This window comes from Jaculus jaculus, chromosome 7 (genome assembly GCF_020740685.1).
Source record: "Jaculus jaculus isolate mJacJac1 chromosome 7, mJacJac1.mat.Y.cur, whole genome shotgun sequence".
NCBI classification, from domain to species: Eukaryota; Metazoa; Chordata; class Mammalia; order Rodentia; family Dipodidae; genus Jaculus; species Jaculus jaculus.
Window position 1 is genome coordinate 217,790 of NC_059108.1, and position 24,687 is coordinate 242,476.

Here is a 24,687-nt window from a genome sequence, read left to right on the forward strand (position 1 = left end):
ATCCCAGCACTCGGGAGGCAGAGGTAGGAAGATTGCCATGAGTTCAAGGCCACCCTGAGACTACATAGTGAATTTCAGGTCAGCCTGGACCAGAGTGAGACCCTACCTCGAAAAACCAAAAATAAATAAATAAATAAAATAAAATAAAATAAAAATTTTAAAAATTAAAAAAGAACCCAGGTTCGATTCCCCAGGACCCACATTAGCCAGATGCACATGGGGGTGCATGCATCTGGAATTAATTTTCAGTGGCTGGAGGCCCTGGCACACCCATTCTCCCTCTCTTCCCTCCCTTCTCATCAAATAAATAAATAAATAAGAATTATTATCAGCAATCCTATGTAGCACTCACTTGTAAGCATCAAAGCATCAGTAGGTCCAAGCACTGGACCAAGCATTTAAAAAATATTTTTTTTCACAAACAAGCCTTGGAAGAAGTGTAATTGTCCCCATTTTACAGATGGTGAAATAGAGGCCCAGAAAGTTATGTATCAAGGGTAACACAGTGAAAGATGACAGATGTAGAATTTGTACTCCTGACAAACTGGCTCCAGAATCAATCTATCATCTATTTTATTTATTTATTCATTTTTTTGGGGGGGGAGAGGCAGAGAGAGATAGAAAGAGAGAGAGAGAATGAATGAGAATGGGTGCACCAGGGCCCCCAGCCACTGCAAATGAACTCCAGATGTAATGTGCCACCTGTGCATCTGGCCTATGTGGGTCCTGGGAAATTGAACCTGGGTCCTTTGGCTTTGCAGGCAAATGCCTTAACCACTAAGCTATCTCCCTTGGCTTTTTGTTTTTTGGAGGTAGGGTCTCATTCTCCTAGCCCAGGCTGACCTGGAATTCACTATGTAGTCTCAGGGTGGCCTTGAACTCTCAGCAATCCTCCTACCTCTGCCTCCTGGGATTATGCACCACCACGCCTAGCTACAGCCCTAGCTTTTTAATAATTTTATTTATCTGCATACAAGTGTATATGGGGAGGAAATGTGAAGGCCTTCAACCACTGAAAATGAATCTAAATACTTGTACCTTTCCCCGTTGCCTCTGGCTTACATGTGTGGCTTGGGAATTGAACCCAGGCTGGCAGGCTTCACAATCAAGTGCCTTTAACCAATGAGTCATCTTCCCAGCCTCGATTCTAGATTTTATTTTATTTAAAAAATTTTTAAGATATAATTAATTCTTTTTTGTTGCTGTTGTTGTTTTAGGGTTTCACTCTAGCTCAGGCTGACCTGGAACTCACTATGTAGTCTTAGGGTGGCCTTGAACTCATGGGATCCTCCTACCTCTGTCTCCCAAGTGCTGTAATTAAAGGCGTGTACCACCACGCCTGGCTGGCTTTTAATTCTTTAAAAAAAATTTATTTATTTGCAAGGAGAGAGAGAGAGAAAATGGGTTCATCAAGGCCTCTAGCCACTGCAAATGAACTTTAGTTGCATGTGCCACTTTGTGCATCTGGCTTTATGTGAGTGCACGGGACTCAAACCCAAGTCATTAAGCTTTGCAGGCAAAGCACCTTATCACTGAGCCATCTCTCCAGCCCCCCTTTTTTAAAAATATTTTTTGTTTATTTTTATTTATTTATTTGAGAGTGACAGACAGAGAGAGAGAGAGAATGGGCCCACCAGGGCTTCCAGCCACTGCAAACAAACTCCAGACGCATGTGCCCCCTTGTGCATCTGGCTAACGTGGGTCCTGGGGAATCAAGCCTCGAACCGGGGTCCTTAGGCTTCACAGGCAAGTGCTAAACTGCTAAGCCATCTCTTCAGCCTTAGCCCCCCTTTTTTGAGGTAGGGTCTTTCTCTAGCCCAGGCTAATCTGAAATTCACAATATAGTTACAGGCTGGCCTTGAACTCACAGCAATCCTCCTACCTCCACCTCCTGAGTGCTGGTATTTAAGGCGTGTGCCACAGCCTGACTTTAGATGGGTGAATTTTTACTTAACTCTATAGGCTTCACAGTTTTCCCTTCCATAAATGGGACATAATAGTAGTTGTAGAGTGGATGTGAGGATTAAAATGAGATAACAGAGACTTCCGGTTAAGATGGCGGCGTAGGTACCACGCCAAAGCAGCCTAGGGGGGGAAAAGGACCAAAAAAACTCAGCAAAATACACACTTTTACTAAAAAGTGAGGTGTATAGGAAATTGAAGCGGCAGCGGAGAAGTAGAAGAGTTATAGAGCATCCAGAGCCTGCACAGGCGGGAAAAGCGGCTCCGGTAGCTCGGCCAACCGTGGCGGCCGCAGCGCAGCAGAGAGCCGCCAGACTCGGCTCGAGCCGCAGGAAAAGCCAGGTGCGGGATTTTCCCCTCACGCCGCGCTCTCCGCAACTCGGGAAACGTGAGGGGAGAGCGGCAGCGAGCAGCGGAGGAGCAGACCGCGAGGTAGAAGAACATGTGGAGCAGCAAGACAACCAGAGCAGCCGCGGCTCCCTCCCCTCCCCCACCGCCTGAACCCAGCTCCAGCGAACAGAGCAGCGGCCTGGGACCCGGCCACGCCAACTTGGGCTGACAGCGGGACCCAAGCAGGAGCAGAGTTCGGCAGCAACATCAGCGGCTCCAGCACCGGTACCAGCGGCCCCAGCAGCAGCAGACCCAGGAGCGGCAGCAGCGGCAGATACCGCAGCAGCAGCTTCAGGGGGAGCAGCGGCAGTGGACACAGCAGCAGCAGCTTCAGCAGCAGTGGTGGCTCCAGCAGTGGCAGCTACAGCAGCAGCAGAGGCAGCAGCAGCGGCTCAGTTTGCCCCATAGGAAAAGCAAGTGCCCAGCTCCAGAAATCAGAACAGCAGCCCAACGACCCAGGCAGCAACTTGACTGAGACCAAAATACCCAAGGTAACTGGGATTGCACCAGGGAAGGGTCTCACTTGGTCACAAGCTGACTTGGATCCCTCAACAGACCAGAAATCTAAACCTCTTTGTTGATAGAGGATCTGGTCATTATAATAACTACTCTTGCATACATACTCGGGGCTGTTTTTGATTGAATGTGTACAGTGTTTAGTTAAATTTTAGAATCTACCTGTATTTTATTCCACTCAGCCTGCTTGAATACTCCTATAGCAGGGAAACTCAAGCCCTAAGAACATCTTTGTAAAATGAGATAACAGACACCATGTGTTAAAGCAGCACTTAATAAATGCATATATGGGGCTAAGGAGATGGCACAGTGGTTCAAGGTACTTGCTTGCAAAGCCCGCCAAGCTAGAATCAATTCTCAAAATGTGGGCTGTCTGGTGTTAACTTAGAGTGGCAATACATGCATACACACATATGAAAATTAATTTATTAAGTAAATGTATAGACTCTTTGCTGTTATTTTACTACCCTATGAGTTTCCTTAGCATATAGGGACATGTATGGATGCTTGAGAAATGTGGGAAGGTGGTACTGGGAAGAGATGAGTAGGAGGAGTAGGTATGTAAAGAAGGGAGTGTGCGCACTAGGGTTCAAGTAAGGGCAGAAGGAGAGGCAGAGTTTGTACAGCATGTGCAAGGAGCCAACATGGACAGTATGGTGATGTATGTGCAGACATTCTGGGTGCAAGGATCGTGCAACCACACATGTTCTGATTGGGAGGTAAGTGTACAATGGTGTCCTAAGCAACACAGGTGAGTAAAAGCTTAAGAACTGCTATGAAAGAGGTACTAGGGCTGAAGGGAGCAATCAGGTATGAACAGAGTGTGGTAGCATAGAAGAATGCTGGAAGAATGTCACCACACCATGAATTCAATGCTCCAGGAAGGGTCAGCTAGACTATGGTGGCAGGGCGGGGGGGATGAGTATAAGTGCACAAGAGGCCTGCACTTATACAGTTAGTGTACATGAAGCATATATAAGTGTACAAAGGGGAACAGAAGTCAGTTAAGAGCACCCATAGAGGACAGGGTCCCCTGTGGAACAGACCCTGAATGTGTATAAGCTGAGTTTTCACTGAAGAGAGATATGAGGGGCTCACTGTTAAGGAGATGATCATTGTGCAAGCCTCATAAATTATGAGAGAGGAAGGAGAGTGTGAGAGCTTGTGGGAGCAGTGTACATATGCCTAGGGGCATCTGAGGGACAGAAAGAAGTTTGAGTGAAAGTGCATGAAGACTTACTTCAAGGCCAGTGTGAGAGAGCCACATGAGGACTACCAGAGAAGGGAGTTCAAAGCCACAGCTGAGCTAAGTGAACATGATGGGCAAGAAGCATGCCAATGTTGTGTGAGTGCACTCTCTTAGTGAATGTGAGGGGCATTCAAGCATTTGGAGGTTGAACATGCGGTAGGCTAAGATAGGACCCAGCAGGCCTAGGCTACTGAGGGCATGCTTTTGTGCAGTGTGTTTGAGAGGTAAGTCCAAGTGTGTGCGGGTATTCATGGTTGTGCAAGGACTACGGAGAGGGCATGTAGAAGGTGAATGAATGAGGCACATCAGATATGCAGAAGAGCACAGTGGAATCCATATAGTTACTATTCACACGTGTTGACCCAGGATAAGGGAAGATGCACATCACATGCTTAAACTTCATAGAGCACTTTAGAGGCATATGTGGTAATTGGATAGAGGTGGTCCAGCCTGACATGTCATTCAAGAGCTCCCAAGTTTATTTGTAAGTGTGGGCATGAGCTGCCCAGGCCCTAGAGCACATCAAGGACTTCTGGAAAGCTGAGAAAGGGGTGTGGGACCATGCAAATTCAAATGCATGAGTGTGGGTATAATTGCATCAAGGCTACAGGGCATACCAGAGCATCCAGGATGAGTGTGCAAGCTATACAAACAGCCACTATGACAGCACAACCATGCTATTCTTGCATGGACACGTGGTGTGTGCCCATACATGGTCAAAGCCTGCAAAAAATAGTCATGAATAAGATGGTGTGCAAGACACAGAATAAAATCTCTGCAAAAAGCTGCCTATGGGCATGTCAGAGTGGAGAAAAGGAACAGACATGCAAGTGTACACAGTCCTATGTGGGGTAAAAGCATGCAAAGAGCGAGCAAGCTCAGGAGGCAAACATGCACACGCACATGCACAAATCTACCGACCTGGGGCATCTCCCATTGGGCGCGGTTGGTTTCTGAGATCTCAAAGTAGATCCGCTCAATGCGGCGTGATGAGCCCATAATTTCAATACGACCCAGGTAGGGCCGGAAGTACTCCAGGATGCTCTCGGCCAGCTCCAGGAAATTGCGCAAGCGTGGGTCGTGTGGCACATGCTCTGACAAGTTTGTCAACAGCACTGCCACGTTAAAGCCGATATCTCGTGCTGGCTCCTGGAAGCGATTCGCAAATTCTTCACAATTGATCATCTCATTCTCATCTGCTTCCGAGCACGAAAGCAGAAACTGGATCTCTGGGCCAGTGAACTGTTTCTGGCTGTCCATGGCCTGGGGGTAGGTAAGGAAGGTCAATAAAGGTGAGGGTCTCAAAAGAGTCAATGTGAACAAAATCAATACAACAAAACAGGGCTGGGGGGATGGCTTAGTGGGTAAGTCATATGCCTGAAAAGCCAAAGGGCACAGGTTCAATTCCCTAGGACCCACATTAGCCAAATGCACAAGGGGGCGCACAGGTCTGGAGTTTGTCTGCAGTGACTGGAGGCCCTGGTGTGCCCATTCTCTCTCTCCCTCTTTCTCTGTCAAATAAATAAAAATATAAAAAAGTAAAACAAAAAATGCTTAAAATGTACCTTTTTTGGTAAAGTGCTTGAAGAACATGTTGGAGGCATTGGGTTCAATCCCTTGATCTGCATAAAACCTACAGTGGTGACCCACAACTATAATCCCAGTTCTCAGGCAGTGGAGGTAGGAGGATCAAGAGTTCAAGGTCACCCTTGGTTGTATAAAGAGTTCACGGCCAGCCTGGGTGACATGAGATCCTGTCTCAAAATAAAAACTAAACTAAACAACATAAAAAGCCTAACTTTTTTGAGTCAGGGTCTCATGTCACCCAGGCTGTCCTCTAGCTCCCTATGTGGCTGAGGATGGCCTTTGATTCTTGATATTCCTGATGTTAGACTGATCTTAGACTTCTGTGCCTCCTGCATCCATCTCATGAGTAGTGGGACTCAAAGGTGTGAACCACTCACTCTTGGTTTAGACATTGTTGGGGACTGAACCCAGAGCTTCATGCATGCAAGACAAGTTTTCTTCCAGCTGAGTTACATCCTCAGAGCCATCAGTATTCCTGTTTCATAAATAAATTTAACACTTCTTCTTCTTCTTTTTTTTTTTTTTTTTTTTTTGGTTTTTCAAGGTAGGGTCTCACTCTAGCCCAGGCTGACCTGGAATTGACTATGGAGTGTCAGGGTGGCCTCAAACTCATGGCGATCCTCCTACCTCTGCCTCCCAAGTGCTGGAATTAAAGGAGTGCACCACCATGCCCAGCAACACTTCATTTAAAAAAAAATTAAAAGATTTATATATTTATTTATTAGAGAGAGAGAGAGAGAGAGAGAGAGAGAGAAGAATGGGTGTACCAGGGCCTCTAGCCACTGCAGAATTCCAGATGCATGCACCACCATGTGCATATGGTTTACAAGGGACCTGGAGAATCAAACCTAGGTCCTTAGGCTTTGAAGCCATGCACCTTAACAACTAAATCATCTCTCTAGCCCCATTTTCTTTTTTTTTTTTTTAAGAGAGAAAAAGAGAATTGACGTGCCATGGCCTCAGCCACTACAATCAAACTCCAAAGGTTTATGCTACCTAGTGGGCATATGCAACTTTGAGCTTGCCTCATCTTTGTGTGTCTGGCTTACATGGGGTCTGCAGAAAGATTGAACATGGGTCTTTAGGCTTCACAGGCAAGTGCCTTAACCAGTAAGCCATCTCTCCAGCCCAACACTTCATTTTTTCGATAATGGACATTTAGATTTTATCATTTCTTTCTTTTGTTTTTGTTTTGTTCTTTGAGGTAAGCTCTTACTCTAGCCCAGGATGACCTGGAATTCACTATGTATTCTCAGGGTGGCCTCAAACTCATGGCACTCCTCCTACCTCTGCCTCTTGAATGCTGGGATTAAAGGCATGTACCATTATACCCAGTCACTCTCTCTCTCTTTTTTTTGGGGGGGGGGGACTTTTAGAGGTAGAGTCTCACTCTAGCACAGGCTGACCTGGAACTCACTATGAAGTCTCAGGGTGGCCTCAAACTTATGGCAATCCTCCTACCTCTGCCTCACAAGTGCTGGGATTAAAGCCCTGCTCCACCACGCCCAGCTCATGTCCAGTCTTTTTAGCATTTCTGTTGCTATTGTTTTCTGTTTGCTTTTTTAAAAAAAATACTTTATTTATTTGAGAGAGAGAGAAGCAGATAGAGACAGAAAAAAATGGATGCACCAGGGCCTTTAACCACTGCAAATAAACTCCAGAAACATATGCCACCTTGTGCATCTGATTTATGTGGGTCCTGGGGAATCGGACCTGGGTCCTTTGGCTTTTGCAGGCAAGCACCTTAACCACTAAGCCATCCCTCCAGCCCTCCTACACACTTTTTGCAAGCAGATCTCAAAGACAATTTTTCAGATGCTCTTGACCAGACCAGCACTAATAAAGCATTTTACAATCTGACCAAAAAAAAAATTTTAATGTTTCACAACACAATTCTGACTTTTGCTATGCAGCAATTTTCTCTGCAAGGTTCCATTTTATTTTCAAAGATGTTGGTCATGATTTATTAGATTAATTTCATTACCTACAGATGAGATGCAAAATGTAAACTGAGAAATATTGCTCTGAAGTATGAACAGAAATAAAATTTTCTGGGGGCTGGAGAGATGGCTTAGCGGTTAAGGCGTTTGCCTACAAAGCCAAAGGATCCCGGTTCGATTCTCCAGGACCCATGTAAGCCAGATGCACAAGGGGGCGGATGCATCTGGGGTTCGTTTGCAGGGGCTGGAGGCCCTAGAGCACCCATTCACTCTCTTTCTCTTCCTCTTTCTCTCTCTCAAATAAATAATTAAATAATAAAATATATTAAAAAAAAAAAAAAGAAAGAAAATTTTCTGGTTCTCAGTTGTGCCTTGTAAAAAGCCAAGAACTGCAAAATGCTTTCAATATGAGTAACATGCTTTCCAAATCAAGCCACAGAGTAAGAAGGACATAATCACACATCAGTTCTGGCTCTACCAACCCACCTCTCCTCTTCCGTGACAAGTAATGACACTCTTTCAAAAGCCCAACCCTCCATTCACTCTTAAGACTCTGGTTTTGAGATTTGCTGTTTTTCTCTTGGTCATCACCCATTTGCTCTTTCCCTTCTTTTTAGCTTCTCCTCTGACCACTATCAATTTCCTTTGACAGAATCAAGACATCTAAAGGTCAAAGAGGACAGGGTTAGGACTGGGATTAGCACTCCCTTCTTTGCTTACCTATTTTCCATGAGATATCAGTGTGGTCCAAAGCTCTGAATGCCATCCTGTACCTGTGATTGTCAAGTTCATTCCCAGCCTGGACTATTCTCCAGTATGCTGACTCTTACAACTGAAGCCCTGACATTGGTATATTTTTTTGTTGTTGTTTTTGTTTTTTCGAGGTAGGGTCTCATTCTAACCCAAGCTGACCTGGAATTCACTATGTAGCCTCAGGGTGGCCTCAAACTCACATCGATCCTCCTACCTCGGCCTCCTGAGTGCTGGGATTAAAGGTGTGCACCACCGGGCCTGGCTGACACTGGTATCTTAATTTATGTCTCTCCCCAAATGCAAATAGCAAGAAGTGAACTTTCCTTCTTTTTTACAGAAATGAACTTTTTTTTTTTTTTCCCCGAGGTAAAGTCTCACTCTAGCGCAGGCTCACCTGGAATTCATTATGTAGTCTCAGGGTGGCCTCAAACTCATAGTGATTTACCTACCTCTGCCTCCTGAGTGCTGGGATTAAAGGCATGCGCCACCATGCCTGGCCAGAAGTGAACTTTTGATAGCAAAATCTCTTCTTGCTCAGATTTATCCATCTCAGGAAAAGCCCACCCAACCAGGTGCTTACATTAAAATTGTTGAGTCATCCTTGGTTCTTTTCTTTTGTCTTGCCACCCATACATGATCCCTCAGTAAATCTTTCAGTTTTGCCTTCAAAGTAGATGTAAGGCCCATACATGCTAGCCCTCCCAGAGTCTTCTGTTTCTCACCTGGATCATCACAGCAACTTTTCTGTTCCCCCTGCTGCCACTATACATACTGGAAGGAATGCTGTGAATATCTGCTTCAGGTCATGACTCTTCTACATAGAATCCTCCTTTGGCTCCAACTTATATAGTTTATTTTATTTTATGTTTTCATGGTGTGTGTGTGTGTGTGTGTGTGTGTGTGTGTGTGTGGTGTTTATGCACGTGGGTACACAAGTGTGTGCATGAGGAAGCCAGAGGTTGACATTGGGTGTTCTCCTTGATCACTCTCATAAGAATTCTACCAGTTAGCTATACCCTCAGCCCAATTGTTTTCTTTATTTTATGTAGGTGGGGTCTCTCATTTGAGCCCAGAACTCACTGATTTGGCTAGTGAGATAACCATCTTGCCTTGAGGATCTCTACTCTACCTCCCACATACTGGGATTAGAGGCTGCTATCAAGCCCACCCTGCATTTATGTAGGAGCAAAGCACCCAAACTGGTCCTCATGCTTGTGTGGCAAGTGCATTAACCATTGAGCTATCTTTCCAGCAGTTTAAAGGTCAAAGACCTCCCCACAGCTAGCCATATCCTGCATGTATGCCCACTTATCTCTCAAAGATTTTTTTCTTCCTCAACCACCCTCTACAGCCCCATTGGCTTCTCTTCTGTCTCTCTCATTTCCATTTTTCAGCCTTTACACTTGCTATTCATTTTGCCTAGAAAACTACAACATCTTCCACTCTCACATGGTACTTCACAATCTTAACTTCAATGTCCCCTCCTCAGAAGTGATCATTCTGGGGCTGGGTGTGGTGGTGCACACCTTTAATCCCAGCACTTGGGAGGCAGAGGTAGGAGGATCTCTAAGAGTTCGAGGCCATAGTGAATTTCAGGTCAGCCTGAGCTAGAATGAGACCCTACTTCGAAAAAAAAAAAAAAAGAGAGAGAGAGCGAGAGAAGGGATCATTCTACTCAGGGGCTGCTACTGCAGATAAGCACATTGGGCACTAAATGGACCATTATACATGTGGTACATACACCATACACACACCTCAGTATGCACACAGGCAAAAAAAAAAAGAAAAAAAAAAAGAAAGAAAGAAAAGAAAAAAAGCAAAGAATTTGGGCAGAGAAGCTAGCTCCATTGGTAAAGTGCTTGCCTCTCTCACCCATGAGGACCTGAGTCTAGATTCTCAGAAACAAATAAAATTCCAGCAAGCACTAGGAATGCAGAGAAAGGAAGATTCCTGAAGGCTGCTAGACAATCAGTCTAGACAAATTGGTGAGCTTCAGTTCAGTGACAGACAGACCCTGTCTCAAAGGAAGTGGGCAGTACTCCTGGGAATGATACCTGAGGTTGTCCTCCAGCTTCCACACACATATGTTTACATTTTAAAAAAATTTTAAGCTTAGTATGGTAGTGCATACCTGTAAGCTTAGCACTCAGGAGATAGAGGCAAGAAGATCAGGAGTTCAAGGTCATTTTAGCTATTCAGCAAGTTAAAGACCAGCTTGGTTTACATTAGAGCATGTCTCAAAAAACCAAACCTGAGGGCTGGAGAGATTGCTTAGTGGTTAAGGCACTTGCCTGTGAAGCCTAAGGATCCAGATTCAATTCCCCAGGACCTATGCAAGCCAGACGCACAAGGTGGCGCATGCATCTAGAGTTCATTTGCAATGGCCGGAGGTCCTGGCATGCCCATATTCTCTCTCTCTGCCTTTCTCTCTCTCTCTCTCAAATGAATAAATAAAACTAAAGTATTTTTTTAAATGTTCTAAAATCATTTCCAATTAAGATGGCAGTGTAGTAGCCACAGCAAAGCAGCCTGGGAAGGAAAAAAGGCAGAAAAATGCACAATATATTCTTCTACTGAAAAGTGAAGGTGTATAAGGAATTATGAACCTCAGCAGAGGAGCAGGAGAGACTCAGCTTGTAGCCACCATACAACCAACCAGAATTAACTCCATCCGCTGGGAAGAGCTACTTGCCTGGCCCTGCCTGAGCCTGCATGGGCTGAACTATGGTGAAAGGATTCTCCACTCACACCGCTGGAGAGATGGCTTAGCAGTTAAGGTGCTTGCCAGCAAAGCCTAAGGACTCATGTTTAACTCTCTAGGCCCCACATAAGCCAGACACACAAAGTGATACAAGCATGCAAGGTTGTACATGCTCACAGTGGCACGCACATCTGGAGTTTGAATGCAGTGGCTGGAGGCTCTGGCATGCCAATTCTGTCTCTCACTTTCTTTTTCCACTCTCACTCTCACTATTTCGTGTTAAAAAAAAAAGAAAAGGAGAAGACAACAGGAACCAGCTGAGCAGCTCCAGAACTTCAGGCACTCTCCACAGTCTCCCTTCCCTCAATAGCCAGAAACAGGAACCACTGGAGATCTCAGGATGCCAAGGTACCAGAGCCATCCCTCACCTACCCAGCATCCAGCACAGCTGATCTAAAGAGCAGATCTATGGGCCTAACCAACTGAGCTAAGCTCACAGTGCAACAAAGAGGGAACCAGTAGGGCACTCAGTTTAGGTGAGATCAGAAGACACCCCAAAAAGGTAACAGGGCCATCTTATACTGGGGCAATACCTGCCCCAAAGCCAGGTATATAGGCCTGCATTGGAAATGCTAATTGCACCTTATATATCAAGGCAGGTTACTAAATAAGAATCCCAGGGAGGGAAAGGATTCAAATCCAGCTCACTTAGACAAAAATGCTGATGTGTTAGATTTGATTGATGTACTTTTGGTTGGCTTTGCCATTCTTTTTTTTTTTGGAGGTAGGGTTTCACTCTAGCCCAAGCCAACCTGGAATTCACTATGGAGTCTCAGGGTAGCCTTGAACTCACAGGCGATCCTCCTACCTTTGCCTCCTGAGTGCTGGGATTAAAGGCGTGTGCCACCACACTCAGCTTTGCCATTCTTAAATTAGTTGTGTTTTGGGGTTGACTTTTGTTGTCTTTGATATTTCTTGCTTTATAGTGCTTTTTCTTTTCTTTTTCTTTTCTCTTTCCTGTGGGCAGGGTCTCACTCAGGCCCAGGCTGACCTGGAACCCATTATAGGCCAGTAATCTCAGCCTTCCAGTTGACAGGATTAAGGGTATGAGAAAACATGCTCAGCCAATTTAGGAAATTTGGCTTTCTTAGTTTACCTGTTTGTTTTAATTCCTACTCATGCATAAATTATCCATGCAAGTTTTATGTGTGTATATTGTTCAGGTGGATTTTAGAATTGTTCTATATTTTTCTCCACCCAGCCTACTATTGGAATCTTTCTACAACCTCTTACCAACAACTTGTTTACTTTCCCACTTTTCCCAAATCCTTTTGCACACCCTCTCCTCCTTTTCCCCTCCTTATTCTCCATAACTACAATTTTTCATACACTCAACAACTTCTAATATCTGTGAAAACTAACAATACTCAACTTCTCTCTCCCAGATACCTGAGCCACCTCCATCTTTTCTCTCTCTCTCTCTCTCTCTCTCTCTCTCTCTCTCTCTCTCTCTCTTTCTTTCTGTCTCTCTTTCCTTTCTTTTCTTGAGGTAGGGTCTCACTCTAGCTCAGGCTGACCTGGAATTCACTATGTAGTCTCACTATGTGACCTTGAACTCATGGTGATCCTCCTACCTCTGCCTCCCAAGTGCTGGGATTAAAGGTGTGTGCAACCACACCTAGTTACACCTGCATCTTTTTTTCAAAGTTAAAACTAGCCCTCACAGTAATTTACCTTACATTGTTCCCATTCCAAGTAACCAACACTCTAGAATATATCTACCAGCCCTGTTCTTTTACCCACCAGAAATTGCTGAAATCAAAAGAAATATCATTGTCAATTTGATACTAGAGCATTTGCATAATAGGCATATCCAACAGCTTGGGTCACTCCTGCTGTTATTTTGAAAGCAATGTTAAGAGCCACACCTGGCACTTTAGGCTCCTTTCTTAAAGATACTGCAGATAATTAGAAAATTCAAGCACTGAATTCACTCAAGATGAAAAACATCTATATTATAAGAAACACAAAAAATAAATACAAATAATACCACCAAAAAGCATAAATGCAACAGAAATGACCTCCAGTGAGACTGATTTAGAAGAAATGCCAAAGAATTCAAAAGAATGATTATAAGTATGTTCAAAGGAATAAAAGAAGAAAACAAACTCCTGGAGGAATCCCAAGAGAACACAGGAAAACAACAAAATAAGGAGGTTGATACGTGACGTGAGTAAGGTCATAGACATACTGAAGAAATACCAATCAGAAATACTAGAAATGAAAAATACAGTAAGTCAAATAAAAAACTCTATAGAAAGTCTCATTAGTAGAATGGATCAAGTAGAGGACAGAATATCTAAACTAGAAGACAAGATGGCAAATCTAGAACATTCTAACAAAGAGAAACACAAACTAATAGGAAGGGAATTTCAAGACATTTGGGACTGTATGAAGAGATCAAACTCAAGAATTCAGGGTATAATAGAAGGAGAAGAATTACATTCTAAATGCACAATAGGTGTGTTCAACAAAATCATAGAAGAAAATTTCTCCTAAGTAGGGAAAGAGATGCCAATATATATACAGGAAGCATTTAGAACACCAGACAAGACCAGAAAAGAACTTCTCCTCACCATATTATGATTCAACTACTAAACACACCTACAAAAGCAAGAAGAATGGCAAGAATAAATACATACCTTTCAATAATAACTTTTAACATCAAAGGCCTCAATGCCCCAACCAAAAGACATAGACTTGCAGACTGGATTAAAAGGCAGGTTCAGAAGAAATTCACCTCTCCATAAAAGAAATATACTACCTTAGGGTGAAAGGATAGAAGATGGCATTTCAAGCAAATGGGCCTAGGAAATAAGCAGGTATTGCTATCCTAGTATCTGACACTCTTCTACTAAAAAGTGAGGTGTGTAAGAAAGAAATTATCAACTGAAGCAGAGAAGTAGGAGAGATTCAGAGTGTCTAGAGCCCACAGAAGCTTACAGAAGTGGCTCCAGCAGCAGCAGCACCAAGTCTGCGTGGTCACAGCCACAAGGCTCAGCCTGAGCCACAGGAAAAGCCAGGTGAGGAGATTCTCCACTCACACCAGCCTCCTTGCGAACTCAAGAAACATGAAGGGAGGACAGCAAGGACCAAGGTTCATGAGGAAGAGGATTGCGAGGTCCAGCAGGAGAACTTCATCCACCACCCACAGACTCCCCTCCCCCACCGCCTGCACAAGTGCCAGCAAGCACCAGAGACCTGGGGAAGGGAGCTCACCTATACAGCATCCAGCATAAGTGATTAGAGCAGTGAACCACCAACCCAGCCAGCCTATCTGAGCCCACAGTGCAGCAAAGAAGGACACAAGCAAGCATGCAGCATAATTGAGAGAAAAGCCATCCCAAAAGGTAACTGGGATTACACCAGGTCAGTACCCGCCAAATAAGCCTAGTATATAGGTTTGAATCAGAAGTGCTAATTACACCTTCCATGGCAGGGTAAATTATATGTTAAACTGATGGATGGTCGGATTTATCATTCTTTATTTTTTTGTCATAAATAGCCTTTATTTTGTTGAGATATGTTCCTTCTATTCCCAGTTGGATTTATCATTCTTAAACAAGCTATATTTTGGGCTTGTCATTTGTTGCTTCCTGATTTATAGTGTCTTTGTTTCCTCTTCTGTTCTTTGTTGGGGAAGGGTCTCACTTGGTCACAAGCTGACTTGGAATCCTCTACAGACAAGAAATCTTAGCTTTCCAGTTGACAGGAAAATGGTGTGGGACAACACACATCCTTAGGGACTGTGACTTTGTTAGAGGATCTGGTTGTCATAACATCTACCCTTGCATAAATACTCTGTGCTGTTTTTCATTGAATGTATACATTATTTAGTTAAAATTTAGAATTTGCCTATATTTTATGCCACTCAGCCGACTTGAATACTCTCATAGTGGGCAAACCCAATACCTAGGGTCACTTTTGTGGGTACTCAGTCTTAAGAGACACACCTAGCACCTTAAGGTCCTACCCTGAAGATATAAAACATCAGATTGATTAGTACATCTAATAATACTGCAGATAAATTAAAAATTCAAGCATTAAATTAATCCAAGATGCAAAAATCTCTACATTATAATACAAGAAACACAAAACATCAAGACAATATAAATCCACCAAAAAGTATTAATGCATCAGAATTGACCTCCAGTAAGACTGATTTAGAGGAAATGTCTGAGAAACATTTCAAAAGAATGATTACAAATATGTTTGAGGAAGTCAAAGGAATCAAAGAAGACACAGGAAACCAATTTAATGAAATAAGGAGGTCAATATAAGACATAAATGAGGAAATAGAAATAATAAAGAAAAACCAGTCAGAAATACTAGCAATGAAGAACAGTCAGTGAAATAAAAAACTGTAGAAAGTCTCACCAGTAGGATGGATGAAGGAGAGGACAGAATATCTAAACTAGAAGACTAGGTGGCAGATCTAATACAGTCCAACAAACAGACAAACTAACAGGAAAGTATGAATAGGAATTTCAAGATATTTGGGACACTATGAAAAGATTAAACATAGGAATTCAGGGTATAGTAGAAGGAGAAGAATTTCACTCCAAAGGCATAGTAAGCATTTTCAACAAAATCATAGAAGAAAACTTCCCCCAAATTGGGAAAGAGATGCCAATGCAGACACAGGAAGCCTCTAGAATCCAAACAGACAAAACATGGAAAGAACCTCTCCTCACTATATTATAATTAAACTACCAAACATACAAACCAAAGAAAATGTATTGAAAGCAGTTAGAGAGAAAAATCAAGTCACATACAAAGGCAAGCCTATCAGGATCATAGCAGATTATACAACACAAACTTTAAAAGCCAGAGGGCTTGGAGTGATGTATTCCAAGTTCTGAGAGATAACAACTGTCAACCAAGGTTACTTTATCCTGCAAAGCTATCCATTCAAATAGACGGAGAAATAAGAACATTCCACAACAAAAGCAGGCTAAAGGAATATTTGTAGACAAAACTATCTCTACTGAAAATATTTGACAGGATCCTCCATGTTGAAGAGAAAGAAAAGCACACATATAAGGAACCTGGGAAAAACAAGCCCTATTCAAATACTAGTTAACACAAGAGAGCAAAGGTAAAACCAGAAGAATTACAAAACAAGAATTGTAAAAATAAATGCAAACCTTTCAATAATAACTCTTTTTTATTGACAACTTCCATGATTGTAAACAATATCCCATGGTGATAATAACTCTTAATATCAATGGCCTCAATGCCCAACCAAAAGACACAGGTTTGCAGACAGGGTTAAAAAGCAGGATCCTTCAATTTGTTGCCTCCAAGAAACTTTCTACAAAGAATGGACACTATTTTAGGGTGAAAGGTTGGAAAACAGTGTTTCAAGCAAATGTGCCTAAAAAACAAGCAGGGGTTGCTATCCTAATTTCTGACAAGACAGACTTCAGACCAACATTAGTTAGGAAAGATAAGGAAGGTCACTTTACATTGATTAAAGGAACACTCCAACAGGAGGACATTTATGATCCTAAACATATGTGCACCTAACATAGAGGCTCCCAACTTCATCAAACAAACACTATTAGAACTAAGGTTACAGATAACACCAAACACAGTGGTAGTGGGTGACTTCAACACCTCACTCTCATCAATTGACAGTCATCCCTGCAAAAAATAAAGAGATGCATCTAGATTAAATGAGATCACAGAACAAATGGACCTAATAGATATATACAGGACATTTCAACCAAATGCTGCAGAATATACATTCTTTTCAGCAGCACATGGAACAATCTCTAAAATAGACCATCTATTAGGACACAAAGCAAATCTTAACAAATACAGGAAAATTGCAATAATTCCCTGCACTCTATCTGATCACAATGGAATCAAACTACAAATCAATAGCAAGAAAAGCTATAGAGCATACTCAAAATCATGGAAACTAAACAATAGAATACTAAATGATGAATGGATCAATAAAGAAATCAAGAAGGAATCAAAAACTTCACAGAGTTAAAGATAATGGGAACACAGCATACCAAAACCTTTGGGACACAATGAAGGGAGTCCTGAGAGGAAAATTTATAGCTTTTAAGTGCCCATATTAAGAAATTAGAAAGATCACAAGTAAACAACTTAATGCTTCACCTTAAAGCCTTGGAAAAAGAAGAACAAGACAAATCAAAAATCAGTAGCTGGGAAGAAATAATAAAGATAAAGGCAGAAATTAACGAAATAGAAACAAACAAACAAAAAAAACAATCCAAAGAATCAACAAAACAAAGAGTTAGTTCTTTGAAGGAAAGGATAAACAAGATTAATAAATCCATTAGCAAATCTGACCAAAAGAGAGAAGAGGCACAAATTAATACAATCAGAGATTAAAAAAAAAAGGCATCATCACAACAGATACCAGAGAAATTCAAAAAATCATAGGGACATACTATAAGAACATATACTCCACTAAGTTTGAAAATCTGAAAGAAATGGATGATTTCCTTGATTTATATGAGCTATCTAAATTAAATCAAGATGAGATTAATCACTTAAATCGACCTATAACAAGTATGGAGATCTAAGCAGTTATCAAAAATCTTCCAACTAAAAAAAGTCCAGGCCCAGATGGATTCACTGTTGAATTTTACCAGACCTTCACAGAAGAACTAACACTAATGCTTCTTGTGGTTACCTGCACATGATGAGGCCGTTAACACTCTGTGTTAAAGATAAGGAAAAGCTGGGCGTGGTGGTGCACGCCTTTAATCCCAGAACTCAGGAGGCAGAAGTAGGGGGATTGCCATGAGTTCGAGGCCAACCTGAGAATATAGAGTTAATTCCAGGTCAGCCAGAGCTAGAGTGAGACCCTACCTTGAAAAACAAAAACAAAAACAAAAACAAAAACAAAAACAAACAAACAAACAAACAAAAAAGATAAGGAAAGGGTTTAGGAGAACACTGCCCCCTAATGAGCTAATGACCATTAAAGGTTGCTGGGGAGGGGGAATCATTCTCTTTCATAACATAACCACTGGTAATAGGTGATGAGAAGAGGGAGTACATTGGAACTAGAGGAACAGGTAAGAGTAATGTGGGGTACATATAAACACAATGGAATATATATGTATGAAAATGTCAAAAAACAAATAAAGAAACAAATAACATGCAAAGATGCATAACTATACCCATAATAGAACTATGTGGCTGGTCAGATAGTTGAATAGTTAAAGGCACTTGCTTGCAAAGCCTGTAGGATCAGGTTCAATTCCCCAGTACCCACGTAAAGCCAAACAATGTGGGGCATGTGTTTAGAGTTTATTTGCAACAGCAAGAAGCCCTGGATATCTCTTCCTCTCAAATAAATGAATAATAAATAAATAAAATAGAAAAACTGTGATGTAACATTGTGCTGTAATACTACTTTTCACCTATCAGATTGGAAAAAATCCAAATATTTGACAATGTGGTCTGGTGGTAAAACTGTGGGGAGACAGACACTTGAATACATTACTAATGTGAGAGGAAGCAGCAATATCTATCCAAATGACAAATGCATTTATATTTGCCCTTTACACAGAAGTCCTACATCTGGAATCTATCCTCTGACATGAACTATTCCTGGACAGACCACCATATGCACATGTGCATTATCAGGGCTGTTAGTGGCCCCCATAGAGACTTCTTGAGCATCCTTACTTTCATGTGCTGGAATTCTGCAGTAACAAGTATGTAAATATATAATGTTTATGCTGCAAACTGTACCCAGGCTCAGGGCACAGCTTGCATGAATATCGAAGGCAGCACTCATTGTGGCATAGATTGTAATAGTCAAACCCTAGGAACTAAGCAAGTGTCCAACAGGGAATAGGGAAACAAACCACAATACACACAAAGTAGAATGCTGGGCAACTGGGAAAAGGGTTGGGAAGGCTACTCTGTCTCCAGAATATATTGCACAATAATATACATAGGGTTGGGGATGTAGCTCAAATGGTAGAGCACTTGTCTAGGATGCATGAAGCCCTGGGTTCAATCTTCAGTAAGGCATAAACTAGGCATGGTGGCAAATGCCTATATCCCAGTACTCAGGAGGTGAAATCAGAAGTTTAAGGTCATCCTTAGTAACACAGAAAACTTGAGGCCAGTGTAAGCTACATGAAACCCTATCTCAAAAGATTCCATTTAGACAAATGATATGCTATCCTACTTATTATACAAGAAATGTGAAATAAGAATAGTTGTATTTACACATGAAAATGATGGTATGATACACAAAGAACTAACATACACTTATTATGTAGGTTATAGGGGATAGGTGGATTTGGAGAGTAGGAATGAAACTTTTCAGTCAATGAATGGGGCTCAGGAGCTGACTCAGCAGTTAAAGTCATGTGCTTGCAAAGCCTACTGGCATAATCACTGGTAAGTTTGATTCCCCAAAACCCACATAAAGCCATTTGTACAAGGTGGCATGTATCTGGAGTTTGTTTATGGTGGGAAGAGGCTTTGGCATGCACACCTGTGCATATGTACACACATACACAGACAGCAAAAATAAATTATATGTATCTTTGATTTCATGAATAGACACTGTACTCAAAAAGTAAAACAAGCTGGGTGTGGTGGCGCACACCTTTAATCCCAGCACTCAGGAGGCAGAGGTAGGGGGATCACTATAAGTTTGAGGCCATCCTGAGACTACATAGGGAATTCCAGGTCAGCCTGAGCTAGAGTGAGACCCTACCTCGAAAATCCAAAATAAAATAAAATAAAACAAAGCCATGCTTTCAAGTCTCATAGATTGTTAGCTGCATGAATTTTGAGCTAGAAAGTGTCACGTTATAGGGCTGGGGATGTAGCTCAGAGGTACAGCACTTGTGAAGCACAGCAAGTTTCTGAGTTTGATTGCCATTTCCCATGAACAAAAGTCATGCACCTGCCATCAAACCATATGATCTGCAAAGCCCCAGAGAGTTAGGAGAGATCTTGACTAATTTGTAGTTACTGATACTCTTTTCTTTTTTTTTTTTCAAGGTAGGGTCTCATGCTGACCTGGAACTCACTCTGTAGTCCTAGGCAGGCCTCAAACTCATGGTGATCCTCCTACCTCTCCCTCCCAGCGTGCTGGGATTAAAGGCATTCACCACCACACCTGGCAATGATGCTCTTTTCTTTTTTCCAGTGCTGAGGGTGTAATACAGGGTCTCAGACATACCATGTAACTGTTCCTACCACTGCTCCGTGCCCCAGCTCCTCACTGACAAATTCTATGCAAGTGTTCTACAACTGGGCCACACCCCCAACTCTTCACTGGTGAATTCTAGGAAGTGCCTTACCACTGAACCACATCCCCATCCCTTTACTGGTGGATTCAACTATTGAGCCACAGTGACATTTAAGAGTCTGCAGGGATGGGCTGGGAACTGGGAGTCTCAGCAACCAGAAATACAGGCTTACAGAGCCAGCATTAGCTCACAGGGCTGGAGGTAGGAGAGAATCTGGAGGTGGGGGAGAATCCTGTCAGGCTGGATCCTGACTATGAGCCCCTCACCACCAAAAAAAAAAAACAAAAAAAAAAACAAAAAAAAACTCTTCCTTAAGAGCTGAGATAGATAGATTTGCATCATTGTTCTGCAGTTACATTAAAAAAAAAAATGAATTTAGCCGGGTGTGGTGGCAAAGGTAAGAAGATGGCCATGAATTCAAGGCCACCCTGAGACTACATAGTAAATTCCGGGTCAGCCTGGACTAGAGTGAGACACTACCTTGAAAAACAAAACTAAACAAAACAACAAAAAAAAGAATTTGCCGGATGTGGTGGCACATGCCTTTAATCCCAGCAACTGGGGAGGCAGAGGTAGGAGGATCGCCGTGAGTTCGAGGCCACCTTGAGACTACATAGTGATATCCAGGTCAGCATGAGCTAGAGTGAGACCCTACCTCGAAAAAAAAATTAATTCTCAGCGAATCAGTGAATTTTTTAGAGGTGAATGGGAAATCATGATGGAGCAGATGTGATAAAACATTAACAGTTGGCTGAGTGTGTATTCCTGTAATCCTAGTACTCAGGAAGTGGAGGCACAATGATCAGGAGTTTAAGGTCATTCTCAGCCACATAGAGGGTTCTAAACCTGCCTGACACACATGAGACCTTGCATCAAATTAAAACAAAAAAAAAACAAGTGAAAATTGAATAAAACTATAATCCATGACAGTATAAATCCTATAAAAACAGGGACTGTGTTTGTATTGTTCACTGCTGGGGCTCTGTGGTCCCAGCACTAAGAAGAAATCAGTTAAGTGTTTTCTGATTGAATAATGGATCCCTGGAGCTGAAGACATAGCTGATGGTAGAGAGCTTGTCTAGAAATGTGCAATGCCCTGCCCTATCCCCAGAACTAAAAAAAAATAAAATAAGGAAAAAAAGGAATTAACTGATCTTTATTCATAATGATGTTGTTTTGATCTCAAATGTCCTTCCAAAGCTCATGTGTAAAAAGTTTTGATACCAGGGGCTGGAGAGATGGCACAAGGGTTAAATAGACTTGAAAAGCCTAAGGACCCAGGTTTGATTTTTCAGTGCCCACGTAAAGCCAGATGCACAAAGTGGTGCATGCGTCTGGAGTTCATTTGCAGTGACAGGAGGCCCTGGTGCACTCATTCTCTCTCTCTCTCTCTCTCTCTCTCTCTCTCTCATTTCTCTCTCAAATAAATAAGGGTTTTGAGGGTTTTATAAAAAAAGAAAACCTTGCTGGGCAAGGTAGTACATGCCTTTAATCCCAGCAATTGGGAGGCAGAAGTAGGAGGATCTCCATGAATTCAAGGCCACCCTGAGACTACATAGTGAATTCAAGGTCAGTTGGGCTACAGCAAGACCCTACCTTGAAAAACCAAAAAAGAAAAGAAAAGAAAAAGAAAACCTTTACACCCAGATGGACAGGACTATTGAGAACATTATGATATGGACACTAGTTGAGAGGAAGTTAGGTTATTGGAAGAACCCTTGAAGAGTATATTGTAACCTTGGCCCTTCTCTCTCACTCTCTGCTTCCTGCTCACCATGAGGCGAACAGCTTTGTTCTGCTTTGCCACAGGTTGACATGATAGGGCCAAGTGACCACAGACCGAAACTTCTGAAACCATGAGTCAAAAGAAACCTTCCCTCCTTAGTACTTTTATACAATAGAACTGAGAGAAAATGAATTTCTGTTGTATAAAATAATTCCTCCAGAGAGTATGGGTGTGTCGAGGCTCCAGCCACTGCAAAAGAGCTCCAGACACATGTGCCACTTTGTGCATTTGGCTTACAATGGTATTGAGAAATCAAACCCATATCAGTGTTAGCAGACAAGTGCCTTAACCACTGAACCATCTGTTCAGCCCTCATGTGGTTTTCCCTTTGTAACCCTGTCTAGTTTCAAACTCACAATCCTCCTATCTTAGCCTCCCAAGTCTAGAATTACAGGAGTGAATCACCACACTCAGCTGTATGTGTGCAGTATGTGTGTATGTGTGCACACATGTGTAAAGGCCAGGAAAATGTCAGGTGCCCTCTTCTTTTGTTCTTCTGCCTTATGTCACTAAGACAACGTCTCTCACGGAACCTGGAAGCTCTTTGTTATTTTGGTTAGAATGGCCGAGCAGGGAACCCCAGTCATCCTCCTGTCTCCACCTCCCTCAGCACTGGGGTTAAAGGCTTGTACACCCATGCCTCATTTTTCTTTTGCATGTGTATGTACTATATGAGTGTACATATGTATGAGGGAACATGTGTGTGCATGTGTTGGCAAGAGGTTGACATTGGGTGTCTTCCTCTCTCACTCTTCACCTTATTTACTGAGGCAGGGTCTCTCACTTGAACCCAGAGCTCTCTAATTCAGCTAGCATAGCTAGGTAGCTTTCTCTAGATATCCATTCTCTTGGCATCCTGGGGTACAGAATTACAGGCAGGCTGCCACACCCACTTGGCTTTTATATGGGTGCTGGGGGTTTGAACTCTGGTCCTTGGGTTTGGGTAGTGAGTGCTTTACTAATTGAGCTATTTCTTCAGACCCACACATTTCGCCTTTTACAAGAGTTGGGATCAAACTCAGGTCCTCAAGCTTTCACAGAAAACACTCTTACCCATTGAACCATCTCCCCAAAACTCCTCTTATCCCCAATTTACAGATTAGGAAACTGAGGCTTGCAGAGAGGACTCCCACCCAAAGCAGCTGTCCAAGAAGACACAGCTGACACTTGGCAACTCCACCAGGTCCCAAGCTTGCCCGATGTCTAGCACCTACCTTCTGGAAGTCCTTTTTGGAAATGAGGCCTCGGGGATCTGTAACGTAGTCCTGGAAGGCCTCAGAGCCCACAATGTCCTTGAGTTTCAGGAACATGTCAAAGAACTTGAGGATCATCTCCACATTGGATGAAGACTCCACGAGCATATCCACCATCTGCCGGGCAATCATGCCATTCACCACGTTCCCTGCAGGAGCCCCAGATCAGTGTGGTCCAACACAGAGTTCCTTCTGGAGCACTGTGTTCACCTCTCTTTCTTTTTCACCAGTTCAGAAGCCACCCATGGCTCCCTAGGACCCACCAGATAGACATATGCTTCCTGACTAGCTCCCAAGATTCCCAGCAGATCATCACTTTGGGATCTACAGCAGTGCTATTTGTCACTCTACTGATTTTGCTTTTATTCACCTCTCATTAGCTGGGGACATCAATAAAGGTAGTGATGACACAGGCAGACAGTGAGTGACAGATGCTAGATGTGCCAAGAGTTACTCTAGCACAATCGATTAAAAACCTTACAAGAAAAGTGTGTTGCTATATAGTTTCACAGGTGAGAAAACAGACTCAGAAAAAAAGCCAATCATTCAAGTTGACATAGCCAAAAGTAGCTATTGAAAGAGGAATTGAACCCAGAGCTGCAAGACCTCAGAGCTCACATACCTAAAACTTCTACTAGTCCAGTAAAGCATGTACCTGCTATCCCAGTACTTGAGAGTCTGAGGCAGGAGGAATGTCACAAGTTCTAGGCTAACCTGGACTATAGAAGAAGACACTCAAAAACAAAAAAGTGGGCTGGAGAGATGACTTAGCAGTTAAGGTACTTGCCTGCAAAGCCAAAGGACACAGGTTCAATTCCCCAGTATCCACATAAGTCAGATGTACAAAGTGGTACATGCATCTGGAGTTCATTTGCAGTGGCTAGAGGCCTTCACATACCCATACACTTTATCTCTCTGCTTGCAAATAAATACTTTTTTTAAAAAAAAGTGGAGGCTGGAAAGATGACTCAGCACTTAAAGGCGCTTGCTTGCAAAGCCTGAATTTCAGATTCAGTTCCCCAGCACCCATGTAAAGCCAGATGCTCTCAGCAAGAGACACTGGCATACACACACACATATGCAAATAAATAACAATTAAAATATACAGGGGGGGGAGGGAGGGAGAAAGAGAGAGAGAGAGAGAGAAGAAAACAGTTGGGCTGGGGATGTAGCTCAGTGTGTAGAATGTTTACTTAGCATGCATGACGCTCTAGGCTTGATCCC

At 42.6% G+C, this 24,687-nt stretch overlaps 1 protein-coding gene across 1 annotated transcript in view; it reads right to left on the reverse strand.

Annotated features, from left to right (window-relative positions):
• Ryr1 (ryanodine receptor 1) overlaps positions 1-24,687 on the reverse strand; it is a 182,468-nt gene that overhangs the window by 39,413 nt on the left and 118,368 nt on the right. Inside the window, exons 88-89 of the mRNA XM_045154253.1 lie at positions 23,425-23,612; positions 5,039-5,380 (exon numbers count right to left, since the gene is read on the reverse strand). Coding sequence (XP_045010188.1) covers positions 5,039-5,380; positions 23,425-23,612 — 530 coding nt within the window. The remainder of the gene's footprint in view (positions 1-5,038; positions 5,381-23,424; positions 23,613-24,687) is intronic.